Genomic DNA, 12,541 nt, shown 5'->3' on the forward strand with positions numbered 1-12,541 from the left:
GTGAGGCAAATGAGGGACCCAGGCCTCAGAATTTAAGGAGACCCTTGCTCTGTTCTCACACTGGCACGTGGGAGTTGGCACCTGAGCCCTGGCTGCCTTTCCTGCCTCACCCAGTGCATACTAGGTGCTCAATAAATATCTGTTAGGTGATTGGCCAAAGGTTCCACAGCTATTCAGTGGTGGTATACGCAAAAGATCTCCAAGTTTTCAGTTTAAAAACAGATACATGTTAAAAAAATAAAACAAATTGGAAGCGTCTTTGCTTTTGGAACAAAGCTTTTTGTTACTGCACATTTTTTTTCTCTGAGAAAGACACGTATTTCCTAAATTAGATATGAGCCATTCTTGTCATGACTAGTGCAGATAAGCAACAAAAATGCTTAGAATATGAGAGGAAGCTGCTATATCTGATGCCTCCTTTACAGCTGCAGTCTCCCCTGCCCTGTCCTGTGCTCCTGGTGGGTATGGACTGCATGTCCCTGCTAGTATTGGGGCAGTCCTTTCTCTAGGACACGGGAGTTCATGAACATCAGCTGGCGGTCCTCAGGCACAAGTGTGCTCTCATCTGTAGCCTATACAGGCTGAACGGGATCTGAGCGCACGGCGTCATGCCAGGTAAATTCAGGCATGCTTAGGTCCCTCAGAGCCCCAACTAGTGTGGACAGCTGTCTAGGGCAGCTTCAGGGGACACTCAAGTGAACAGACACACTTGTGAAGGGACTGCTGGCACCTCTGACCTCCACTTATCTTCGTTGTAGGACATGGAACGTAAAGTATGTATAGGTCTAAGCATTCTGAACTTGAGAATGAAAATCTTCCACCAAAAATTTATTTCTAGAATGAAAACAATGTAATAAAATGATTGCTAAAAATTATTAAAGAGAGACAAGAGCAGAGCTGACAAAGGGGAAAGAAAGAAATGGGTAAAGATGAAGACAGCTTTAATAAGAATGCCTCTTTTGAGAAAACTCAAGGGAGACTCCTGGCACTGTAATCTGAGTTTTTTAAGATGCAGTAAACTTATACTCTGTGTGCATGCATGTGTGGTGTGTGTGTTTGTATTTTGGGGGAAGAAAGTGAGAGACCTTAGATTAACTAGGTTATTAACCCAGGTTAACAACCAAAGATAAAATCTAATTAGTTCCATTAAATAAATCTTGGCCATCAAAATGAAGATGTTACATAGAAAAAATAGATTTATGCATTTTTGCTTGGGGGGCATGAAAATGAACCTAGTGAACCGACCTAATAGAAACGTAGCATACTGGTTGTCTTGTAACCTCCTTTCACCTGTTTTCTTGGGGCTGACAATGTGCCAGCCTCTCAGACTGTAGTTGGGACAAAGGTGGGTGGGGTGTACTGCACTTAGGAGGGCCCTGCGGTGGTGACGGCCACCCTCTGCATACGGGTGGGCGACATGTGAAGCTGTGCGCGCTGGAGGTCGGCAGGAATGGGGGTGAGTGCTAGATTGTGAGTCCGAGGACAGGGTCTGCTGGACAATGGGGACCTTATGAGTTTGTGTCTGGCACCTAAAATATAGATAAATTCAAAGACATGTATTTATATATACATGTATATCTCTGTTTTGACTTGATGGATTTTAAAACAAACATTTTAAGTTAAAAAAATTTTTTTTAACATTTAAACACTAAGATATACAAATGTAAATTAAAGGGATTTCCCAAGGACAAAACAGTTCCTTTTTTTAAGGAAATTTTCAGAAACTGTCTTGACTTGCACCCCTGCTCAAGCAGCCTGCTCCTGGGAGTTGGGGTCCATGCAGAATGGCTGGTCATGGCCCTCCTCTGAGGCACACTGTCACCTGACTTGACTGGGGTTGATTGTGCAAAAGCTTGCTTTTCCCGTTGCTAACAACTGTGTATATCCAGGTATCTGACTCCTGAAGTTCTTCGTGACATTGGAAGAGATGATTGTCTTGCCTGATTCTGTTCAGACTTGGGGTGGAGCTAGAGATATGCCAGTTAATCATTTAATTTTGTCAGGATTTGGGTTCTTCACAGTCTCGGTTTGCCTCAGGTGTTACTTTGGGGAAAATGAGCCCAGGAAGGGGGTATGGTTATTTGGATATAATTGATGTATCCAAGATCACATTAGAATCATAGCACCATCCTGGTTTCTGTATCAGCTGTCAGCCATGGGAGGGGAGGGTGGGGTAAGCTAGCATCTCTCTGGGCCAGGGGCTCCATGGGGCCCTGCTTCAGTTCTGATGCTTATTGACCAAAGTGAGCTGTTTGTTACAAAATTCACACCCAAATCTGATGAAATTGTTTACATCAGTGCACTCTGGTGAGAAATTTTAACATATTTCTCTGCAGTATGCTTTATCTCCATTTTTTTTCCTTCCCCCGTCACAGTTTCTCCCTTAAGTTACTTGGAAATTATGTGGGAAAATGTGCATGTTTGTGTGTTTTAAGAATTAATTGATGCTAATAGTGGTCAAACTCCGGTGGATCAAAGGTCATTTTTTGTATGAAATCAACTTAGAACTTCTTGATTTTTTGGGAAGTGAAATGGGGAACTTTACCGTTTGTCTTCAGTCTTGCTGAAGAGAAATCCTGTGTGCTGACTTCACTGGGGATTTCAGAACATGGACTGTCGCTTCCGCGTGCCACTTCACTGGGCTTTGGGGATCTCACTCCATGGTAGTTTGTCCCTGCCCGTCTTTAAAACAGACTTTAACAGTTACATCTGCTAAAGTAGGAGGTCCTTAAGTAAAGTGGCTACCAAATGCAAATTATGTCTCAGATCTAATTAGTATACCATGTAGACAAAGGTTCCATTAGGTTCAGTAGTTCAATCTAGCTATCTAAATTGGATTTTCCATGGACTTCTGTGATAATCACATACTTTCTGTAAGTTGTACCCATTGCTATTACTAAAACTATTAATGGATTTGTAATACTAAGACAAATTTTATCTGACATCCTGGATTTATACATATTAGTTATATGGGGAAATCTAGTTTGATTTGATTGAGAAGAAATTTATTGGTGGCCTGACTGAAAATCTGAATGAGTCACCGAAGTTCATAAGGAACGAAATGAGGATAAGAGGTGAGGACTGATGACCGATGACTTACTATTGAGAGAATCCACTGTTAATACCAGGATGACATCTTCATACTGTAATGATTAGAGCTGTTTGTTTTTGTTAGGCTTAAAGTAGCTGAGCTAGGGCATAAATAGTTCTCTGATTTTCCTTCCTGTAGTTTCACCAGTGATCATTAAAGAGTGGGCCGCTTACAAAGGGAAATCTCCGCAAACCCCAGAATTGGTGGAAGCTCTTGCCTTCAGGGAGTGGACCTGCCCCAATCTGAAGAGACTCTGGCTGGGGAAGGCAGTGGAGGACAAGAACCGCAGAATGAGGGCCTTCCTGGCCTGCATGAGGTCAGACACACCAGCCATGCTCAACCCAGCCAGCGTGCCCACTCATCTCACGGTGCTGTGCTGCGTCCTACGGTAGGTGCTGCCGGCCGCTGCCTCAGCCGCTGCGTGTCCTCTAGCAGGTGCTTGTACAAATGCCTCTCAGAGACGCCTTCTGTATGAAGTAGGTGGGGGTTATTCCAGATGCATCATGTTGTCGGTTGAAGTTGGTCCTCATCTCATATTTTCATATATTATAGAAATATAGGCCATGTAAATGCCATGTGGATTTGAATTGATGCTATATAGTATGTTTACAGAATAGGTATATTTGATGAACCTGTATTTTATGTAAATATCATAATGATTTTAAGCATAGTTTATCCTTTAAATGTTAAAGCTTTTGAAGGCTATTGGGGAACTATATTATGTATTATTTGTAATTATTCTTTAGGGAAAATGGGTCTTTTCTTCCTCCTTCATTTATTTAAGCATATGTAGATCAGTATGGACTCATGGTTATCTCTCTTCCTAGGGTTATAACCTGCTATAACCTTGTTATTTGGTGGTTCAGTTTGTTCCAGCTCAGACCTTGGGAGTTCGTTCAGTGGCTCCTAGGTCCCTTGTCCCCCCAGCATGTCCTTGCTTTCTGGCACCACAAGATGCCCAGGCTGTCCTGTATCTGCCCTGCCCTGGAACCTGCCATCTCTAAGGGGCTGGCTCCTGCCTTGGAGGGAGGGGTTTAAAAACCTAGATGTGGGCACTCTGTGCTTCCAGACCCTCTCAGCCAATGGGCCACAAATGCCTATGTGGACACTGTTGGCGTTTTGGAGTTAATTTGAATTGGCATGCATACTTGAATCAGGTGAATTCGTTTTTTGAGGGTTTTTTTTGGAACCAATTTCAAACTTAGGAAAAAGTTGCAAGTATAATACAAAGAGCTTTTTTTTTTTAAATACTTGATTGTTAAAAAAAATACTTGTGATTTTCTAACAACAAGGACACTGTCCTATGTAACCACAATACAGCCATCAGGATCAGTCAACATTAATACTTTATTTCTATCTTAACTTCAGGGTTTGTTTCAGAGCCTCCCTTTGTATTTGGAGGTGAAGTCCCATTGGTCTTCAGCAGATGCTGTAGAGGGCAGAGCTGTTCCTCCGCTCCTCCTTGTCTCATCCATGCTGTGCATCTGTGCTCTGACCCCTTGGCAAAGGGGGTGTCTGCCTGGCTTCTCCAGCGAGGCCATTCCGTCCCCCTTGTAACTGATACGATTTCATGGGAGGCACTTTGTGTAAACATGCCACTCCTCCTCAGACTTCAGTGTATTTATATCAGCATGGGCTCCTGGCTTCATCAATGCCTTGTGGTCCACTACTGCCGTCATGTAATTTGGTGCTCCACTGTCACCTGTTGGGCCAGTTGGGGGCCTTGTCAGTCTGGCCTCCATGTGAGCACTTCTGTGCAGAGATTCTGACCTTACCGTGGATGCCCCCTTTTCCCAGCAGCCCTGGTTTCTAGTGATGGGGTCAGTATCGGACACCAGGCTCTTGACAGCAACTTTGCTGCTCCCAGACCTTCCCCAGTATGCATACAGGCACACAAACAACTGCATGTTTGTAGACTTCCGCTTTTGATTTCTTCAACCTGCCCATCCTAGCTCTCCCTTCCCATGTGTATGGACTCTGGCCCTGACAAACAGTGAGAGCCTGGGGCCCAGCTGCCATACAGGTCGTCACCTGCCCCAGCCCTGTGTGTCCCATCCCCCTGGGCTGGCCCCTTCTCCATGGTCCCCTGACCCCCACTGGGTCTCACCTGCTTCCTGAGGACGGGGGCAGAGCTTTAGTCAGGTGTTTATTTCCTGAAGTTTCTTACATTCATAACAGACTTTAAGGCCAATAACTTATTTAGAAGCCTTTCCTTAATTAAATTGAGGTTGATTAAAATTAGCATACTGTATCAGTTTCTTATCTTTATCTCCATTGAGGATTAGCTAATGAGAAAGACTAGTTTTTTTGTTTTGGTTTTAGAATCCTCTTCTGGTTTCCTCTGATGGAGAGTTCATTTTATATTAGCCAGAACGTTAAGATTAAGACTTTGGGTGCTCTAAGATCAAATTAGCAGTAATAATTTTGGTTACTTTGTTTGTGTTTCTTCCAAGTTTAAAATGATGTGTGGCCTTTAATCTAGTGGGTGGACAGCTACCTGTCTACCATATACCTGACCTGAAGGTCCCACTGGGCACTGAGTGAGGACGATGTGTGCTGTGCCTAAGGCTTGTTTGGCTGCCTCTTGGCCAGAAGCAGCTGTACATTAGTGCAGGACAAGCCATTGCTGTGTTGATGTGAGCACAGTGCTCACATTATTTCATGCTCCTTGGGATGGCGGTGCCTTTACGTCTTGTCTCTCCATGCACTGGGCCTCTTGGGACACTGGGTTGCCTGGTGGGTGCAGACTGGACAGTGTGACCAGGCCCCACTCTTTTTTTTTTTTTTATATATACCTTTTGGTTTTTTTTTTTTTTTTTTTTTTTTTTACTTTTTATTTTATATTGGAGTATAGCCAATTAACAGTGTTGTGATAGTTTCAGGTGCACAGCAAAGCAACTCAGCCATGCACATACACGTATCCATTCTCCCCCATATGCCCCTCCCATCCAGGCTGCCACAACATTGAGCAGAGTTCCCTGTGCTATACAGTAGGTCTTTATTGGTTATCCTTTTTTTTTTTTTTTTTTCCTTTTTTTTTTTTTTATTAGTTTCTGCTTTATAACAAAGTGAATCAGTCATACATATACATCTGTTCCCACATCCCCTCCCTCATGCATCTCCCTCCCTCCCACCATCCCCATCCCTCCCCTCCAGGCAGTCACAAAGCACCGAGCTGATCTCCCTGTGCTCTGCGGCTGCTTCCCACTATCTATCTACCCTACGTTTGGTAGTGTATATATGTCCATGCCTCTCTTTCGCTTTGTGGTTATCCTTTTTAAATGTAGCAGTGTGTACATGTCAGTCGCAAACTCCCTAACAGTCCCTTCCCTCCACCCTTCCCCCACTGGTAACCATAAGTTCATTCTCTAAGTCTGTGAGTCCACTTCTGTATTGTAAATACATTCATTTGTATAATTTCTTTTTAGATTCCTCACATAAGCAGTATCATATAATATTTCTCTTTCTCTGTCTGACTTACTTCAGTCTGCATGACAGTCTCTTGGTCCATCCATGTGGCTGCAAATGGCATTATTTTATTCTTTTTTATGGCTGAGTAATATTCCATTGTATATATCTTCTTTATCCATTCCTCTGTCAATGGACATTTAGGTTGCTTCCATGTCTTGGTTATTGTAAACAATGCTGCAGTGAACATTGGGGTGCATGTATCCTTTCGGACCATGTTTTTCTCCAGATATATTACTGGGCCCCACTCTTTGTCTTTGTCCTTGTGGCCCTTCCTTGGCCATTACCCCAGAAACAGCTATGCTTCTTTTAGGCACTGTTCAGATGGCCTTTGGAGAGTCTTTCCAGATTTCAGGATTGTCCTGGTCCCTGTTTTTATTTTTTTGTGTTGTTTATAAAAAACGTGCTCATTTTAGAACTTGAAAAGGTTGATAAATGCAACTAGAAATCTCTCATTTCACCAAACCTCCTCCTGTGCTTATCTCTGTGGTGTCGAGAAGCTACAGTGAGTGCAGCTCAGGGTCCCTCGTATTTGCTACTCTGGTGGAAGCCAGAAGACATGCTTGGTTGTGCAGACTGTTGTGTGCATTGTGGGCTTGGAGCCATGGAGTTTCCCACTTGGAAAGACTCACAGTTTCAGATCCTGAGGAGGAGGGGCTTACTGAGGCGAGGTGGTTGGGGAGAGATGAGAGAGAATGACTTATGGGACCAGTCTCGGGGATTTGGGGCCAGGACACCAGTAAATGGGTTGGTCCACTTCTGCTAAGAGAATTTGTCCTACCTTCATGACTGTTTTGGGCCACAGGGACAAGCAGGTAAAGAAGGATTCCCTGCATGGCTTCTGTTTGATTGGTGGGTATGACCTGCTGAGAACGTGGGGTGAAGAGTGGGAAGGGCATGGAGCAGGGGTTTGGTGGGGGGCGGTGCAAATGAGTAAGAGGGCTGGTGTATGTCTCCAAGGGCCTGCCAAGGACAGGCTGTGGCCTGGGGCCGTGGCCCAGTGGTCTTTCTCTGGCGAAATTGCAGCTGTGTGACAAAGGTCTGCTGAGGATGGGGGAGGGGGCAACAAAGAGCAGAGCCTGTGTCCCAGATATGGTAAGGCCCTGTGGAGGCCACACAGCATGACCCTTGGCCTTGATGGCTGGGGCGGGGCAAATGTCCGCAGTCACAAGGTTGGGCTGTCATCCCAAAGGCACTTCCCCTTCCTTTAATTTTTTTTTTAACGTAATTTCAAACTTGAAGAAATTATAAGATTAGTACAAAAAGTTGGTGGCTATTCTTCACCCAGATTCCCCACATATTAACCTTTTACTGCAGTGGCTCTCTCCTCTTCTCTCCATGTGTCTGTGTGTTTGTCCTTAATCCCTTGAATGGAAGTTGTGAGTATGATACCCCTTTACCCCTAAACTCTTTATGTTTCCTAAAAAAACAAGGGCATTATCAAAATCAGAAAAATAATACTAATACATCTGATCTACAGATCTTACTCAGATTTCTCCTATTATCCCAATAGCATCCTTTGTTGGCAACAAAATGTTGCCTTGTGCTTGTGTTCAGGTGCCTTGTCTCCTCCCATCTCAGACAGCTTCTCGTGTTTCTTTGGGTTGATGCAGAGATGTTTCTGAAGAATAAACACTGGTTTGTTTGCAGAGCAGGGATCTGCAGACCATACGTCTTTTAGACAGCATGTGAACTGATGCGTGTGGCTGCTCCAGGAAATTGTGTTTAAAAACAGGCAGCCAGCCCCTGGGTGCAGTTTGTCAACCTCTGGGTAGACTATTTCTCCATCTAGATTTGCCTCTGTTCCGTCGCAATGAGATTCCGCCTCTGCCTTTGGGGCAGGCATACCCCAGCCGGGAGGTGGTGGTTTTCTCTATGCTCTCACTAGTGATATCAGCACCCATACAACAGCAATAAGGAGAATGGGGGAAGAGATGGCAGTCAAATCTCTAGAAATCCTTGTAGTGAAGATGAGGAGGGGCCAGCATCCGAGCAGAGGTTCAGTGTGAGGGTGAAGCAAGTGTCCAGAACAGAACGGAAAGCAGCCTTTCCTAGGGTACAGCTGAGACCAGACAGACGAGGTCCTTATCCAAGACAGCTTCTGAGAAGACAGACTGAGTTACGTTCTGGAGGAACTTAATAAATAAAATAAGGGAGATAGAGGGCTTGAGCCCCCAAACAAGTGCAGGCTTTTCCAACACCCTCAAGGAGCATACCAGGGTCCAGCTCCCCATCTGTGCCAATAGGAGGCAGACCACGTTGGTTCCCCAAGTGACGTGGAGACCTGCTTCTGTTCCAGCTTCCGTGCTTCTAAAGGGTAGTGAGAGGAGAGGTGACTAAGGGGGAACTGCAGATACCCTCAGACTTCCACGGTAGGAAACTTAAGGCCCGACCCAGGAAGAAGACATGGAAAAGAATGTCTAGAGAAAGCTGAGAAACACAAAGTGATTGAAAACACTGTCAGTGCACATAGGAAGAGCGTGAACACGTGAGATAACCAAGGGTCAGGTTTTTTTGTGTTTTTTTTTTTTTGCGGTACGCGGGCCTCTCACTGTTGTGGCCTCTCCCGTTGCGGAGCACAGGCTCCAGCCGCGCAGGCTCAGCGACCACGGCTCACGGGCCCAGCCACTCCGCGGCATGTGGGATCTTCCCGGACCGGGGCACGAACCCGTGTCCCCTGCATCGGCAGGCAGACTCCCAACCACTGCGCCACCAGGGAAGCCCCCCAAGGGTCAGTTTTTGCTGCTCTCACCTTTGCCCCTGGCTGCAGTACCATCGGTACCATCCATGTTCTACGGTATTTAAGCTGTCTGTCTCTGTACATGCATAGCTTTATGAACACACTTCATACTCTTCCTACATCCAGAAAGTCTTTCTGAGGACTTACATTGAAAAAGAGATAAAGGGTGACTTTGTTAAAATGTAAATCGAAAGCCAAATGGAGGAAATGGTAGGTGTTCTAACCCAAAAGACTTTCCATTGTTGCAGCTGAACTGACTGCTGAGAGTCTTTGCTGCCAGAAAAACCAGGAAAGATCTTAAGAAAACCAGCCTGTCCCCAAAACAATCTTTTTCTGATTCATAATTTTTAAAGAAACATCTAGCCTAGGGCTAGGGGATGAAGAGGGGAGTTAGTGTTTCATAGATCTGCAGGATGAAAAGAGTTGTAATGATGGATGATGGGAGGCTGTCTGTGCAACACCGTGAATGCACCTAATGCCCTTGCACTATCCACTTAAAAGTGGTTAAAGTGGTAAATTTTGTTACATGTATTTGACCACAATTTTTTAAAAATAAGAAATAAAAGGGTTGTATAACATGGATACTTAGGCAAAGAACATTGTATACTGAGCAAAATCTTTCCACAATAATTTTTTTCGGAGAAAAGTAGGGAGACTTTCTTCAGATTTGCTGTTTCTTGCATCAAGCCCCGGTAAAAACTCAGTATGACTGTTTTATTTAAGATATTTGGCACTCAAACAATTGCAAAGGGTGTTATTTTTGTCATTGTAAATGTTGACAGTTTAATGAAGTAAAACTTTTATATCACTCGAATCTAAATACCATACATCCGCTGTTTGTTTACCTTGAAATTGCATGCCCTTTCTGCTTCTACTACATGATTTTACCATGAAGTATATAAGCTCTGTGCCTCCACTTCCCCATCTCTAAAATGGGATAGTAATGGTTCCTGCCTCAGAGTTGCTGTGACCACTTGAGGAATCAGTGTGTGTAAATACCCAGACTAGTGCCTGGCACCAGCAAGCACTTTCATTTTTCTATTGGGATTTTTATTGAAAATACTTCTCTTAATCAGCTGGATGAAACTTCCTCCTTCACCTTTTAAGTTTATGTTCCTGTGGATGGATGTTAATTATTACAGAAATGAGAGCGGGCTCTGTACCAACTCTGATGCTGATTTTTGTTGACTTAAATTTTAAGCACTGAGAAAACTTTCTCAGTAGACAGTACTGGAAAGAGTTTTGTTAGGCATGTCACAGTTCCCCAGACTCCTTTTAAGCTATTTGCCAGAGATCACATAGGGATCTATGTATCTCCAGAAGTTATTTTTGGTGATCATCTGGCAACTTGGCTAGGTCATCCTTCAAGTTTGCTGAATGCAGAGACTTAGGAACCACTGGACATGCAATGAGACTAATGACGAAGTTCTTAGTGGTTATCCCTTTACTCTCTCACACCCAAATACTATTTGGGATTGTGCCTTTGCTTAATGTCCTGGAGGTTGTCACTGGGGCAGTGCCGTGCGGCAAGGTGAGTAAAGGGGAAATGATTGGCAGAGAAAAGGGACTGTGGACACCTGGCCGTTCTCAGGCAGACAGTACAAATGGAAGTTGAAGCTGTAGACATTGATTTCCCCTTAGCTGCTCACACCAGGGTGGCCCCAGTAAGTCTCTGTGTCCCCAGGGATTGCAGGTACCAGTTCTGAAGGCTGAAGCTTTAGCTCTTGTCCCCGCTGTCCCTTCCTATTGCACTGCAGGGCATTCACCTGCCACTGCCGGAGCCCCTTCTGTGCAGATGGTTCGCGCAACACTTACTCTTCATCAGGAGATAAATCTTGCTTATTTGGACCTAGGGCCGGCCTCCCAGGTATCCTGTCTTGAATTAAAATAGATAAATCATAAATTTGCGCCTAACATATATTTTCAGGGTTTCAGGGTAAAATTTGTGCTTAACTTTTACCTCACGAAAGTAAAGTTGTATCAAAAAATCACTTACCAGCTGGTTTGCAGTGTGGTTAAATTTAGTGTTATTTTTAATTACTCCAAACATTCTGATCAGCCCAGATGATGATTAGGTTTATCACTTGTAATTGGCATCATCCGGTGAAAATAGAAAAGCTGGGTAAGAAATCCTTATAGGCCTCCTTAGCTTGTGTCATCCTGAGTCTCCTTAGGACCTGAACACCAGGTTATGCATGTGACTGGTGACTGCTCCATCCTGACACCAGGCCTTCTCTGTCTACCCCGCTGTAGGTATATGGTGCAATGGCCTGGAGCACGGATCCTGCGTCGCCAGGAGCTGGATGCCTTCCTGGCACAGGCGTTGTCCCCCAAACTCTATGAGCCTGATCAGCTGCAGGAGCTCAAGGTAATTGACAAGCCTCATTCCTTGTTTTGGGAAGTCTTGTTTTGGAGTTCTGTGAGACACAGCTAACCTCACCGAGGAGTCACTCAGTGCACTAAACTAGTAATAATAATGACGTGAACTTAGAGCCTTCAGGGCAAAAGGAATTTCCTTCCCGGTTATGGAAACAGTCAAGTCTACTTTTGTTCGATAAAGATTTTCCCTTGTTTTACCAATGGGTGTTTATTCTTGTTTTCCACATCAGGAAATAAACTTGCCTTTTATTTCAGGTGGGGATCCCAAAACCCTGGGAGGGCTTGGTCCTAAGAATTTACTAACATCTGGCCAGGATTCTTTTTCTTGTTTCGTTCTGTTGTTCCTAAATACAACATTCGTTTTCTCTAAAAAATAGTCTTTGCCCTCCTAGTATTGTAAATCCCTTTTAAAAAAAACACTTGAAGAACAATGTTATGTCATCATCCCTGTGCCCTTTTAGTCAGCATTTAACATCGTATTCCTTTTAATTTTCCCTTCTAGTATTCCTTTTTTTCTTTGTTTTGACAGTATTAATTTTCTCCATGTTTTCACCTGATTTTTTGGTGTGCTTATCTTTTCAGTGCACTTTTATTAGTCACTGTGTCCACATGGCTGTACTCGCTTTCTAATTTCTACACTAAATTTTAGAAAATTCAAGACTTTTCAGAGTTAGCTAAATTAGTGGATCTGCCTTTTCTTTTTAATGTACAGGGTTTTGTTTTTTTTCTTTGCCATTGGTTTGGTTTTTTTTGTTGTTGTTGTTTGTGTTTTTTGTTTGCTTTTTTACAAAATTTGATTTGTAATCAAGTAATCTCTTTTGACAAAATCGCCTTCACTTTTAGATCTTTTTGCCATTCTTTAT

General features: G+C 43.8%; 1 protein-coding gene across 1 annotated transcript in view; it reads left to right on the plus strand.

Annotated features, from left to right (window-relative positions):
• FAM120A (family with sequence similarity 120 member A) overlaps positions 1-12,541 on the plus strand; it is a 106,821-nt gene that overhangs the window by 75,658 nt on the left and 18,622 nt on the right. The window contains exons 11-12 of the mRNA XM_060102441.1: positions 3,230-3,479; positions 11,553-11,667. Of these exons, the coding sequence (XP_059958424.1) occupies positions 3,230-3,479; positions 11,553-11,667 (365 nt within the window). The remainder of the gene's footprint in view (positions 1-3,229; positions 3,480-11,552; positions 11,668-12,541) is intronic.

Source organism: Mesoplodon densirostris, chromosome 6 (genome assembly GCF_025265405.1).
Source record: "Mesoplodon densirostris isolate mMesDen1 chromosome 6, mMesDen1 primary haplotype, whole genome shotgun sequence".
Lineage (NCBI taxonomy): Eukaryota > Metazoa > Chordata > Mammalia > Artiodactyla > Ziphiidae > Mesoplodon > Mesoplodon densirostris.